Source organism: Tachysurus vachellii, chromosome 2 (genome assembly GCF_030014155.1).
Source record: "Tachysurus vachellii isolate PV-2020 chromosome 2, HZAU_Pvac_v1, whole genome shotgun sequence".
Classification (NCBI taxonomy): Eukaryota; Metazoa; Chordata; class Actinopteri; order Siluriformes; family Bagridae; genus Tachysurus; species Tachysurus vachellii.
Window position 1 is genome coordinate 1,310,016 of NC_083461.1, and position 14,846 is coordinate 1,324,861.

Consider the following 14,846-nt stretch of genomic DNA (forward strand, 5'->3'; position numbering starts at 1 on the left):
CAATTCGTAGCAATTCAGAAATTCAATTTAAAAAAGTTTCTTTCTTGACCACAAACGCAAACACAAATAAACGAATGTACGTTAAAACGACAAATCTTACCTCTTTTCAGCGTCTTCGTCTCTTTGCGTTTCAGAAAATATCTTCATCTAACACTACAAACAAGTGTTTATTAATTTCAAAACCTCAAAATCGAATATTTTGCTTAGTTTATTGAAAGTTAAGCTTACCTCTTTCCACCGTCTTCACATGTGCGTCACAAAATGGCTCCAGTTTTTTCCAGATTTGCATATCACGTGGCTCACAGTCAAACTTAAAATATTATGTTATAATTACTTAGTTTTGATGCAATTTTAATACTAGTTGACGTGACTTATGTTTTTTCATTATATTTATGCATACATTTAGGTTCACCTTGTAACTTATATATTTATGTTACAGACACTATATATGCTAAGTAGAGGTTGGAAAGTTAAAATTACTTTGTTATTTGTGTTTAGTTTATTTATTTTTAAAAGTAATGGTTGTTCAGCCAACGAATCGTTTTTTAGAGTGTACTCTCACCTTGATATCTCTGTGATGGAGCTCTCTGGCTAATAGTTTTCGAACAGAAAGGAGCAAAGGAAATGTTTTGATTGGAATGTGTGCTTGTCTTCAAATGACATGTTGCTTTGTAATGCAGTGAAATTCATATGATGGCATTCAAATATGGCTTAAGTGTCGAAATAATAGTCTAAATACTACAGAGTGATTAGATTATTGAAAACAGATGATTAAGTCTAATATATGAACCCTGTGCCTTCCTGCTTCTCCATATCACAGGTACGACCCAGAATCTGCTGCTGGAAATGAATTCCAGAAAAAGTTCAATTTAAATCTGATGGAGAAGTTTCAGTGTTTGAATGGAGTGATAATAAACCTGGGAAACCAAACACTCCTGAATGAGATCTACACAGAGCTCTACATCACAGAGGGAGACAGTGGAGAAGTCAATAATGAACATGAGGTGAGACAGATCGAGGCAGCATCCAGGAGAACAATAACAGAGGAAACACCAATCAAATGCAATGACATCTTTAAGCCTTTATCTGAACAAGACAAACCCATCAGAACTGTGCTGACAAATACATCATCTAAACAAGACAAACCCATCAGAACTGTGCTGACAAAGGGAGTCGCTGGTATCGGAAAAACAGTCTCTGTGCAGAAGTTCATTCTGGACTGGGCTGAAGGGAAAGTAAATCAGGACGTCCACCTCATATTTCCACTTCCTTCCAGAGAGCTGAATTTGATGAAGGACCAGAAACTGAGTCTGATGGAGCTCCTTCATGTCAAGGAAACAAAAGAAACAGAAATGTTCAGTTTGGAAAATTTTTTGTTCATTTTTGACGGATTGGACGAGTGTCGTTTTCCTCTAGATTTCCAGAACACAGTGAGAGTGTGTGATGTAACTGAATCAGCATCAGTGTCTGTGCTGCTGATAAACCTGATCAAAGGGAATCTTTTCAGTAGCTGAACAAAGGGAACCTGATCTTCTATGATGAAGACCTGAGAGAGTGTGGTATTGATGTGACAGAAGCAGCAGTGTACTCAGGTGTGTGTACTCAGATCTTCAGAGAGGAGTTTGGGCTTCACCACAGTAAAGTGTGCTGCTTTGTTCATCTGAGCATTCGGGAGCATCTCGCAGCTCTGTATGTGCACCTGACCTTCATGAAGGAGAAGAGAAATGTTCTTATACAGAATCAGGTTTCTAACAGGAGGATGGAAGAAAATACAATCTCAGATATACACAAGATTGCTGTATTTCAGGCTTTAGAAAGTCAGACTGGACATCTGGATCTTTTCCTTCGCTTTCTTCTGGGTCTCTCACTGAAGTGCAATCAGAAACTCTTACATGTTTTAGTAACTCAGACAGGAAGTAACCCCCAGAGCACACAGGAAACAGTTCAGTACATTAAGAAGAAGATAAATGAAAATCTTCCTACAGAGAAATCCATCAATCTGTTCCACTGTCTGAATGAACTGGGTGATGATTCTCTAGTGGAGGAAATCCAACACTACCTGAAATCTGGAAAACAAAGTCGACTTTCTTCTTCACAGCTTTCTGCTCTGGTGTTTGTGTTACTGACATCAGCACAGGAGCTGGATGAGTTTGACCAGAGTAAATGTTTCAGTACAGATAAGATAACAGAAGATGTTGTTCTGAAGATGATGCCTGTGATTACAGCATCCAGTAAAGCAATGTAAGTAAATGTGAATTTAACTGTTCTACTGTTACAGTGTTAGAGAGAAACTGAACACACTCTAATATGGACTTTGGGATGTTCTGACCTGAAGGTGATACAGAGTGGAGTTAATGTAAATAGATAAATTAGGGAATAAAAACTGCATTAATAAATAAATGATACTAAAGGGCAGCTATTAAACATGTAGAAGCAGGTGATTACATTTGAGAGAGTTTTGAAGTTTTGTAGTTATGATTTATCTTAATATCTTAAAATAATGATGAAGTTAATGCTGGTTTTATGTTGGATGTTTGATGTATATTAAACACACCTGTGTACCAGACATAAAGAACCATGTTTACTGCAGTCATGAAAAATTCTAATCCCCAAAAAGTTTTTCTAAAAAGGTTCACAATTTACTTGCACTGCTGTGCAACAGAACCGAACACTCCTCATGAAGCATGAGAGAGGAAGAACCCTGATCATTGTTACACTGAGTTTTTATAAACATGATTCAAACACAGAAACTGAAGAAAGGAAAACATTGTCAATCATCAGCTACATTACAACACATCATCATGTTGATTCTGAGCCTTCAGTCTTGCCATCTGTCTCCATCTCATTCTGACACACTAATATTTTACACAAACATCCTCTTCATTTTTCATCATCTTTCATTTCTTCACTGGTTCTGATGGTCTGAGCTGCTGCAGATAACAGGCTGCTGAGCTGCAACTTAGCATTTAGTAGTCTAACATTTCTTACATTTCAATACAATGAGGATAAGATCGGGGTGATGTGTTCATATCTTCTGGTTCTAGTTAGGACTCTAGCTGCTGTGTTCTGGACTAACTGGAGCTTGTTTATGCTCCTACTGGAACATCCAGACAGTAAAGCATTACAATAATCCAACCTAGAGGTAACAAACGCGTGAACTAGTGTTTCTGCATCTTAGCAATATTTCTGAGATGAAAGAAGGCTAACATTGTGGTATTATTTATGTGAGCTTCAAATGAGAGACCGGTATCAATAATCACACTGAGGTCTTTTACTGCTGTACATGATGTAATAGAAAGACCATCCAGAGTTACTCTGTAATCAGAAAGCTTACTTCTGTCTGTCTGTGGTCCTGGTACAAGAACTTCTGTGTGTCAGAGTTAAGCAGGAGGAAGTTAGTAAGTGTCCACTGTCTAATGTCCTTCACACAATCTTATTAAACTGGTGTCTCACATCTGACTGAGCTGAAACATATAGCTGTGTGTCATCAGTGTAACAGTGGAAGTCAATGCCATGTTTATGAATAATTGTACCAAGAGATAGTATTGTTCTGTTATACTTAAATAAAACCTTAAAGTAATAGAGAACAGATTTACTAGTAATAATATGTTAAAAGTGTTGTTTTAAAGTGAATTTGTTCCTATAATAATTAGTCCAGTATCGATCGTTTGTTAAGGTCACATCACTTCTGGAATTTCTGGCCATAGTCCGCTGCTCATGACCTATAAATAAGAAGTAAAAGAAAACAAGTTTGAAGAGCACATGGTTTTACTGTCTGAGTGATCACTAGTTCACTAGTTTTCATTACATACATCATACACCTTTGGTCATTTGGTCATTTTCCTCTTCTATGATGTTGAATTATTGTTTGAATGTCAGTGTTACATTCTGTAATGTTTAATGTGAGATCTTTGTCTTTTTCAATACAAGACAATCCCATATTATACAGGACAGGGGAAACCCTACACTAGATACTAGTTAGTTAGCTGTAGTTAAACACTAACTTTACCCATTTTAATGACATAAACATGTAGATGTCGACTGCAGTGTCACTTTAACCATATTGTCTAACTGGTGTTTGTATTTTCAGTATTTATAAAAATGAGAAGGTTCAGTGAAAGCTTTGAGGACGTGTTTGATCATTTGTGTGAGTTCATTATGTTTTATTTTATTTCCTTTAGTATCAGCTGTAATAAACTTGGAGTAAAAAGTTGGTCATCTCTGGTCTCACCGCTCAGATCAGAAACCTACAAACTGAGAGAACTTCATCTGACTGTGAAAACACTGGATCTGTCTAATTATAAACTAGGAGACTCAGAAGTGAAGATTCTCTGTGCTGTACTGGAGAATCCTCACTGTAAAGTGGAGACACTGAGGTAAGATCATCTCTCTGAGAGTCACAATAACTCACTAAAAGCAGCAGTTATATACAGTGTTGTTTTTCACCTGAAATGTTCTGTAACACTACAACATTCAGAACAAATAGATTAGTCATTAAGTGATAATGAGTTTTCTACAGAATCACTTAGGAATTAAATAATTAAATGAGTAAATAAGAAAAATTCTAAAAATTATACAATTCATTATTTTTAATGCCAGCAAAACATTTGCAGCTCAAATGAACTTAATATCAATAAATGTAAATAATATAATAAACTAATATCACTGGTGCAGCTCCAGGGTCCTGGTCCCACCCATTTGGAGTCCTGGTCCCACCCATAAACTCTGTTATAATGTTAGAATTATTAATAAACCCCAGTTGTCACTCATTAGGAGCTGCTGCTTTAAGAAGCTTCATTGAGTGACGTTGCTCAGTAACATTTCTGTGTGGTGTTTAGTTGTGTAACAGACTAGTTTAATAAAGACTATCTTCTCTGAAACAGACATCACACTGTGTCTTTACCCCTGAAACTCCTACACTGTAATCAGAGGATATAATAAGATGAAATGTGTTTCAGTTTGTGTTTACACTGGAGAACAGTGTCAGAGTGGAGATTGGACTCATCTGAGAGCTGAAGAACAGAACTGTAGTTAGTTTAGGAGTATATGGGGCAACACAGTCATTTTAACTCCAATTAAAACACTCAATGAATTTATTTAATAATATATGATGGTGCAATGGTTCATTCTGACTATTCTGTTAAAATCATCACTTAAATAAAATTATATTAAATATCACCAAACTAAATAATAATCAGACAAATATACTGGATCTCCTCATAGACTGAAGATAAATCTAAGCTAAAACAAGACTTTAAATCTCATGTACACTATGTTAAGTGTCCATACACACTAATGTTGACAGGTGACACAATCCTATTGAATGGTGAAGCTGTGTGTGTGTGTGTGTGTGTGTGTGTGTGTGTGTGTGTGTGTGTGTGTGTGTGTGTGTGTGTGTGTGTGTGTTACATAAACAACTGATAAATGAACAGATCTCTTTCAGCTCTTTTTACAATCATGTAAGTTCTTTTGAGTGACAGCTGATGTTGAGTTTCTTCTCAAACCTGTGCCCACCCTGTTTTACTCAGGCCCACCCACTGTTCACAATCTGACAGGAATGTTTTGTTCAGTGTTAATTATACATTATATAATAAAAATCTGTTGATGAAGAGTGTGTCATTGTGTCTCTATACAGGTTGTTTAATTGTGGTGTCTCAGATGAAGGCTGTGCTGCTCTGACTTCAGCTCTGAGATCAAACCCCTCACACCTGAGAGAACTGAATCTATAGATAAACAGATAGTGGAAACACACAGACCAACTGCATGCGAGTCTGTGCATTACTGCGACTCAACAGTGCAAGACAGATGAGAGAGAATTAGAGTAAAGTTACACATGAAAGAAAGATAGCGATACATGTAGAAAACAAAGGGAGAGAAACAGACGAGTGAGACAGAGAAAGGGAGAGAAACAGACGAGTGAGATGGAGAAAGGGAGAGAAACAGACGAGTGAGACAGAGAAAGGGAGAGAAACAGACGAGTGAGATGGAGAAAGGGAGAATAAAGAACAACCCTGCTGAAAAATCCAGGATAAACCAGCATGAATTCCAAGCTGGTCCAGTCTAGTTTTTACTGGTTCGTGCTGGTATAATGCTGGTATAATGCTGGTCAGTGCTGGTATAGTGCTGGTATAGATGGGTGGCCAGCATAGTCATGGTGTTATCAAGCAAAACGGGGCTGGTGTAGCTGGTTAACCAGTATGATCTTGCTGGAATGAGCTTTAATTTTTGCTTGTGTATGTTTCTATGTAACACATTAATATAAGATTAAAACACAATATATTGGAATATATTTAATTATAAGTGTGATTATCAGTATTGGTACCGTTAAAAGTGTATAAATAAGTATCAGCATCGTATCCTTGCAAAAAAAAGTGGTATCGCTCATCCCTAATAGATAGATCGATGTCCAATAGAATCAAACAGGAGTTTGGAGTCAAACAAAGCTAAAATCCATTTGTCTCAATTAAGAAGTAGTTAAGTTGTTTGTTTTATTAGTAAAGCGGTAATGTGAAGAGATATTACCCAACATCAGCGTTGCTATGCAACCTTTAAAGCAACTATGTTCACGAAGGTAAATGTACTTCCTGCACTTTCCAAAAATAAATCTCGCAATGTTTTCGACTACATTATATACCTTACAGTGTTTATTGAAATTAGTATAAGTGCACGTGTTCCAGATCATCATGTTTTTCACCGTAATTAGGATTTTGTTTTGGGGTAAATAAAAAACTTCCGCTTCTACACGACGAATCTGCTGATCACTGGGAATCAGAATGTTGGCATACGTGAGGTACCTGGATGACGGCTGCATGGCAGTCTCAGCTAGTGAAATTAAGGACTTTAACTACGACATGTTTGACCAAACTCAGGTTTATTGGGTACGATGGAAGCAAGACTTCTTCAGGGCACAAATACAAATGATTAAAGGTATGTAACTTAAACAGTAGCTGTTTTATCGTAACTCGTTCACTGCACAATATAAACAAATGAGTGATATATACAGTAGTTTTGTTTCTTATTTTGTTTCTATAATTTTCCAGAGAATAAAGAAGACATAAAGCAGGAGTTGTCTAAAGACAAACGACTCCGGGTGGCACCTCTTAAAAACACATGGTCATCGCCAGGGGCGTAGCCATCATTTAAAAAGTGGGGGGTTTAGTGTTATCTGTTTTTTTTTCCAGTTAACCCTTGTGTAAATGACAGGTTTTATTTTTAATCATGCTTTATATTGTCGCTGTCAGGCAAAATCCTCATATCTCCATTATTTTGGAGGAAATTTAAAAAAACGGCGTATTTTTTTGAGTTATTAAACATTGTATCGTTAAAGTTATTATACCTTATATTGCTATCATATACTGTTGTGTACCAACATTAACACAACATTTCCCCAAAGTCACGTTTTATCGGAGATACAAGCTTTATGACTTGGGAGCAGGGAGATATGGGGTCAGAATTGCTTCGTTATTCTGAATAAATATACTATGATCCACAAATACATATAAAGAGTTTCACAAATATTTTTTAAATCAACAAATGCACAATAAGCAAACCGTAAATATAGGTTACAAATTTCCCAAAAAGAAATGAAATTCACAAATAAATAAAATGGGATTTGCAAATAAAAAAAATATTTATAAATATATATTTAATTGTATTTATTTGTGAATGGCTTCCTGCTCATTTGTGAATCGCGTTCTGTGCATTTGTGGATTTGAAACATTTCTAACGTCAAGACGTGCACATTAATACACAAATAGGTGGACTCCGCCTACCGTCTACTCCAGCCAATCGGACAACGGTCTCGTGGCGCTGACCAATCGTGGCACGGTCTACCTCCAACCAATCACGTTCTGATTTACTCGCTCTTCCCACTCCATCACAGTTCTCCCCTAACAATAATTCTTTCTTTTTTTCAAACTCTATTTACTGAATCTAAAGGCAACAACCAGGGAACTGCTGGGGCTAACAATCGTGAGGAGCTCAAGCACTTTTATTATGTCTGCACACTTACTGGTTAATGAGACGTGTATTATACACTGTAGGCCAGTGAGTGGTGAAACTACATCTAAATAAATTAGCATGTTAGCCTGTGCTGCCAGCAGTGTTCAATAAAGTCTGCGGTCACGTTGAGCCTTTTGACAAGAGACAAGGCTTTAATAGTTAACCAAAGCTAATGACTGTAGTTACATACATCTTCCTAAACTCTATTTTAAAGGTTTAAGAGCTATAAGTGATGCAATACAAAACACGATAAGCTGATTAGGCTGTCTAATAGGTGGAAATTAGTCTAATCTGCTCGCACAAATCTTCGTGGCTCACGAGTTTCTTTCTGCACAGAAGCATTACAGCTATCGATTTTTAACAAAACAGACCTACTCAAATGTATCTAACCTAACTAATATCAAGGCAAGGCAAGGCAAGTTTATTTGTATAGCACATTCAAAGTGGTCATTCAAAGTGCTTTACATAGAAATTAGAAAACAGTTTATAAGAGAGAAAAAAAAATATATGTAAAAATAAGACATACGATAAAATCATAATAAAAACAAAGAACAATTAAAGAAAATAAATGTCATTTCAATAAAAACAGTTTAAAATATGTTAAAAAGAATAAAACAGGAGTAAAAGTGATTAGGATAAAAAGTGCAGTCAGTGTGAAGCAGCACAGTGCTCATTTAGTAAATGCAGCGTTAAACAGATGTGTTTTTAATCTTGATTTAAAAGTGTCTACTGTTGAAGCACATCTGATCTCTTCTGGAAGCTGATTCCAGCTATAGGTGGCGTAATAACTAAATGTTGACGTACCTTGTTTTGAGTGAACCCTTGGTATCTCTCACTGACCTGATCCTAATGATCTGAGTCGTCTGCTTGGTTTATATTCAGTTAGAATATCTGTAATGTACTGTATTTCGGTACTAAGCCATGAAGTGATTTATAAACGAGTAACAATACTTTAAAATCTATTCTAAATGTAACTGGAAGCCAGTGTAAGGACCTGAGGACTGGAGTGATCTTTTTGGGGATCCCAGTAAGGAGTCCATTGCAATAATCCACCCTGCTGGTGATGAAAGCATGAACAAGTTTCTCTAAGTCCTGTCTTGAAACAAAACATCTAATTCTGGCTCTATTTCTGAGATGGTAGTTATCTGATTTGCTTATCGCTTTCACATGGCCACTGAAATTAAGGTCAGACTCTAAAATTACACCAAGATTTCTGACTTTGTTTTGTGTCTTTAGACCCCTAGAGTCAAGGTGTGTGTTAACCTTGAGAGTTTCATCTTTATTTCCGAATACAATGACTTCGGTTTTGTCTTTGTTTAACTGGAGGAAGTTTTGACGCATCCAACTGTTAATTTCATCAATGCACTTACATAGAGAGTCAATGTGGCTGTAGTCATTAGGGGACAGGGCTAAGTATATCTGGGTGTCATCTGCATAGCTGTGGTAAGCAATTTGGTTCTTTTTCATTATTTGACCAATTGGGAGCATATACAAATTAAAGAGAAGCGGTACAAGAATTGAGCCCTGTGGGACTCCACATGTCATGGATGTCCACTCAGATTTATGGTTACCTATGCTCACATAGTGACCTCTCCCTTTTAGGTATGATTTAAACCATTTGAGGACCATCCCAGAAAGCCCTACCCAGGTTTCCAGTCTATGTAAGAGTATGGTGTGGTCTACCGTGTCAAAGGCAGCACTAAGATCTAGTAGCACCAGCACTGATATTTTACCTGAATCAGAGTTTAAGCGAATATCATTTATTATCTTTATGAGCACTTTCTCTGTGCTGTGATGTTGGCGGAAACCAGATTGAAAATTGTCCAGATAGCCATTTGAGTTTAAGAATTTGTTCAGCTGATTGAAAACAACCTTTTCAATGATCTTGCCTATAAAAGGGAGATTTGAGATTGGTCTGTAGTTGCCAAGTATGGTTTTGTCTCGGTTACGCTTTTTTAGGAGAGGCTTAACAACTGCCGTTTTTAGGGACTCTGGAAAAGTGCCTGTGAGCAGAGAAGTATTTACTATTTTTAAGAGGTCAGTTTCTAAACAGTTAAGTACCTTTTTGAGAAAGGATGTGGGGAGGGTGTCAAGGCTGCACGTTGATGCTTTAAGATGTTGTACTGTTTCTTCCAAGGTTTTTATATCAATTATGTCAAATTCTGAGAACATGACAAATTTCTGAGGTTGTTGTAATGAGGTCTGACTGACCACATTACAATATGAGGCCGTATTTATTGCCATTCTGATATTACTGATTTTCTCAGAGAAAAAGGTTGCAAACTCATTGCATTTGTTGTCAGAGAGCATTTCACTAGGAACTTGATTTGGGGGGTTTGTTAGTCTCTCTACAGTAGCAAAAAGAGTGCGAGTGTTGTTTATGTTGTTTATAATGTTTGAGAAGAAGATCTGTCTAGATGTGTCTAGTTCTACATTGAAAGCACGAAGACTGTCCTTATAGATGCTATAATGTACTTCAAGTTTTGTTTTCCGCCACATACGTTCAGCTTTTCTGCATGTTCTTTTCATGCTCTGTACAGCTGTTGTGTTTCTCCAAGGTGCTTTACGTCTGCCAGTGATCATCCTGACCTTTACTGGAGCTATACCATCAATAGCATCTTTAACTTTTAAGTTAAAATTTTCAAGCAGAACATCAACAGAATCTGCCGATATGTTTGGCAACATTGATATAGCATTCATAAATACCTCACTGGTGTTTTCATTTATGAACCTTTTTTTGACATAGACAGATCTAGCATCAGTGGCAGGACAAATCAATAAATCAAAGTAAACACAGAAATGGTCAGATAGCGCTTCATCCTTGATAACAGTGGATGAAATGTTTAGACCCTTGCTTATAAGCAGATCAAGAGTGTGTCCCCTATTGTGTGTAGGACCTTGCATGTGCTGGGTCAGATCAAAAGTTTAAAACATTTAACAGTTCAATTGCAGTATTGTTTTCTGCATTGTCTATATGAATGTTGAAATCTCCAGCAATAACAAAATAATCAAATTCAGAGTAGATTGTTGATAAAAGTTCTGTGAATTCATCAACAAAAGTTGGGGTGTATTTGGGAGGCCAATAAATAATTGTAAACAGAATGCGTGGTGTACCTTTTAGAGCAATACACAAATATTCAAAAGACTGGTAATCACCAAGTAACACTTGCTTGCATTGAAACGCATCTTTGAATAAAGCAGCTATTTCTCCACCTCTTCTAACAGCTCTACAGACACTTATAAAAGTAAAGTTGGGTGGTGCTGATTCATTGAGGACTGTAGCGCTGCAGCTGTCATCTAACCAGGTTTCATTTAGAAACATGAAGTCCAGGTTGTTAGTGGTGATAAGATCATTAACTAAAAATTATTTGTTCTTTAATGAACAGATGTTCAGAAGTGCTAATTTAACAGTAACTGGTTTTGGCCCTGTATCCATCTCAGAATGACGTCTAATAGGCAGTAGATTAGATAGAAAGACGAAGGCCCTCTCCAGCCGCACGACAATTCTATCACATATCAGGACAGAGATAGGGAAAGCTAAAGGGACGTCGGGCTCCCGCGTGTTCTGAAAACATTTCTGATTGTTACTGCTGTCGTAGCAGGGACCAAACACATATCAGTTACCAGTGCTGTTTGCAGATGAGGGCTGGTGTGATCCCTGATGTTGAGGCAGAGGTCGGAGTGCTCTCTCAGATGGAGGGGGAGGGCAGGCTGGGCCTGGAGGCTTTGGTGGTTGTGGAGCTCGCCATTTCTTGGTTGATATTTGGGAACTCGCAGCAATAGAAGTTCCAGCAGATACCAGTTTCTCCATTTTCTCTGAAAAGCACAGAAGTGGTGATGTTGGAGAGAAGGAGAGAGAGTGTGATGACATCAGCTGTGATTCTGGTGTTCCTGGAGGCTGGGGAGTGTTATCTTGTTTTTCCTGGTTGTTATCCACAGAAACGTCCTTGGGTGTTGATTCACCATCCAGCTGTAGTGAGGTCTGTGGGCAGGGCTCAGCCTGAGCTGTGTCTGTGAACAGTAGTTGTTGTGGCTGATGAGTTTTATCCTTGTCAGCTGAATGTCCATCCAGGTGTTGGTGCGAAATCCTGTGGTCATTTAGGCCGTCCAGGAGTGGACTGATGAATGATGAAGGGAGAAAAAGATATTGTCTTTAAGCAACCTAGCACCTAGTTTGTTTGGGTGGATACCATCGGTGTTAAAAAGTTGCCTTTGACTCCAGAAGATATTAAAATTGTCAATGTAATTCAGTCCTCTCATGGTGCAGGTTTTTTGCAGCCATGAATTTAAACTTAGTAGCCGAGAAAACATATTTGTTCCTCTGGCTGGGAGAGGTCCACTGATGAATGATTGAACTTTCAGTCTTGTAAGTGTTTCTAAAAGTTCATTGAAATCCCTCTTATGGAGCTCAGACTGCTCTTTCCAGATATCATTCTTTCCCACATGTATGACAATCCGACTGACAGACTTATGTTTCATCAGAATGTTGCAAAGTTTCTTGTTAACATCAGAAACCGTTGCCCGAGGGAAACAGTATGTACGGGTTGCCTTGCTTCCAATGTTTCTGATAATAGAGTCACCCACTATCATCGTGCTTGGCTCAGCTGCTGTCTGAGCGGAGCGCCGCTGCCTGTATGATATTGAGCATCTGTTAGCTCTGTTAGCTACTGGCTGATGTGATCTGTGATCTGTATCACTCGTTAGTGTCCAAAAAACAGTGTTTTACATGCACAAACCGGAACTAGGGAATACACAGAAACGCTCAGAATGATCACCGAAACAGATCGAGACTTCGCACTGGCGTCAAGTTCAAGTTCAGCCTTTAAAGGTAGAGGCTGATGAAAAACAGGTGGCGGTGCAATCAGTGTCAGACGGATTGTGGGAAGTGTAGTTCGGAAGAGCTTAGTATTCTGGAGACACTTCTCTGTGTTGGTGTTCGGGAGGCGCGCGCGGTGCACTGACCGTGACAGGCATTGTCTATAAGTAGGCTGACTTAAAGTCAGTAAAATAATAATAAAAACAATAATTTAATAGTGGTATCCAAGACATTCAATTTAATTCAAATATTATATTAGAAACATTTTAAAACGTCAATAAACATACATATGTATAATAGAAATGTGAGAAATATGCCGCAAAGCTCTCCTGCGGAGTGGAGAAGAGGTGGAGTTACGAGATTTCTCAGACAGTTGAAGTGTCCAATGGAGTTATGAGATTTGCGCTCAAGCTATTTTCAAGACTTTAGATTGGTTAATAACTTGTAAAAATAACAGACCCACATGGGGACTGACCAATAGCATCGATATGTGACAAAATATGAAATTGACCAAATTTGGACATACGAGGTTTCCGCCCGACAGCGACGATATGCGTTATGATTACATATGATTATAAAACAGAAAGAAAGAAATAAAACAGCTTGCCACTGGGACAGTACACTTAAAAGGACATCTTTGTACCTTATTTAACCCCAAAAATGTATAGTTGTACATTAAGGTACACATTGGTACTCTAAGGTAGTAATGTGTACCCTTTTGAGTATAAAGTACAAAGATGTCCTTATAACGGTACTAAGAGTATATTGTTTACATATTTCAAATTGTATTTTGTGTATGCACAGTACATGGTAATCTGTCCTTACATCTGAAGCCTCATTGTAACTTTCTGCCTCATTCACTCTCAACTCAGAATTCTCTTCTGCCTCTGTCTATTGAAAATAAAGTACAAAAGTAGTGTTTAAAACATGTACATACAGGGAATAGTGACATACAGAAGAAAATAACAAATGAAGTACACAGCTGGACATTAACCAATAATTTGTATCCTAAATAGTTTAACACTTTAGTATGGGGAACGCATATTCACTATTAACTTTGACATTTGCCTCAAACTCTTAATTTACTGTTTATTAGCTTTTAAGGTAGTCGTAGTTAAGTTTAGGTATTAGGTAGGATTATGGGATGCAGAATATGGTCATGAAGAATAAGGAATTAATATGTGCTTTCTAATTCGCCTACTAATAAACAGCCAATGTGCAGTTGTTCATCATACTAATGTGTTACATATTTTTTTCTATATTTTACTAATTACATTTTTTATGATTGGTCCATATATAATGCTACAAACACTTGTGTATTAATAGATTATACATTATTAAATGTAAAATGCAATAGCAGCCAGGTATTAAAAGCCACATGTTCTCACCTGTAAAGCTTTTTGTGTGACATCCTGAATCTGCCCTGACAAACCTATGCTGTCTGTTTCTTGCTCATTCTTGACAACACATAAAAACGTAAAATTAGTGCAATAATGAAAGAGCACCCCGTTAAATAAAGATCGTACCTATCAGCATTCCCCTGTGATCTACCCTCATTCACCGGACTACGTTACCCATCATCCTTTGCACCCCGTCATCCACCATGTTTGTTTCCCGTCTTCACCTGTCTGTTCACCTGGACTCTATTTATACTCATCACCACCGTCTTCACTCATTGTTGGTTATTGTTACCCCCAAAATGATAACATTAAGCTGATATTGTTTATATTTTTTTTATTTGTTTATTCCTCTTGTGCAGAACTCACAATGCACACATACCTTGTTGTTGTAGTTTAATTTTCAGGATTTGTTGGGTTTTGTTGCACATTTGTGTGTGTGTGTGTGTGTGTGTGTGTGTGTGTGTGGTCAAACTGCAAAACACAAACAACTCAAATTACTAAACAGTATTGCCCACATAACCAAATGCAACATATATTCTATGAACATCTTGACAAACAATATAAAAACAGTAAACGTCTAAACAACATCAAACATATGCATTAGCATTAGCAATAGTTAAGGCGCTTCG

General features: G+C 37.4%; 1 protein-coding gene across 1 annotated transcript; it reads left to right on the plus strand.

Annotated features, from left to right (window-relative positions):
- The first annotated feature begins 784 nt into the window (after positions 1-784).
- On the plus strand, positions 785-5,729 carry LOC132842045 (NLR family CARD domain-containing protein 3-like). Its single transcript, XM_060864753.1, has 4 exons — positions 785-820; positions 1,511-2,241; positions 4,182-4,376; positions 5,636-5,729. The coding sequence occupies exons 1-4, from the start codon at positions 785-787 to the stop codon at positions 5,727-5,729; spliced, it is 1,056 nt and encodes a 351-aa protein (XP_060720736.1).
- Positions 5,730-14,846: the final 9,117 nt, after the last annotated feature.

Coding starts and splice junctions, on each gene's coding strand:
- LOC132842045 (XM_060864753.1), top strand. CDS start 785: ATGAACCCTGTGCCTTCCTGCTTCTCCATATCACAG. Junction 821..1,510: donor CCTGCTTCTCCATATCACAG/GTACGACCCAGA, acceptor TCTTTTCAGTAG/CTGAACAAAGGGAACCTGAT. Junction 4,377..5,635: donor TGTAAAGTGGAGACACTGAG/GTAAGATCATCT, acceptor GTCTCTATACAG/GTTGTTTAATTGTGGTGTCT.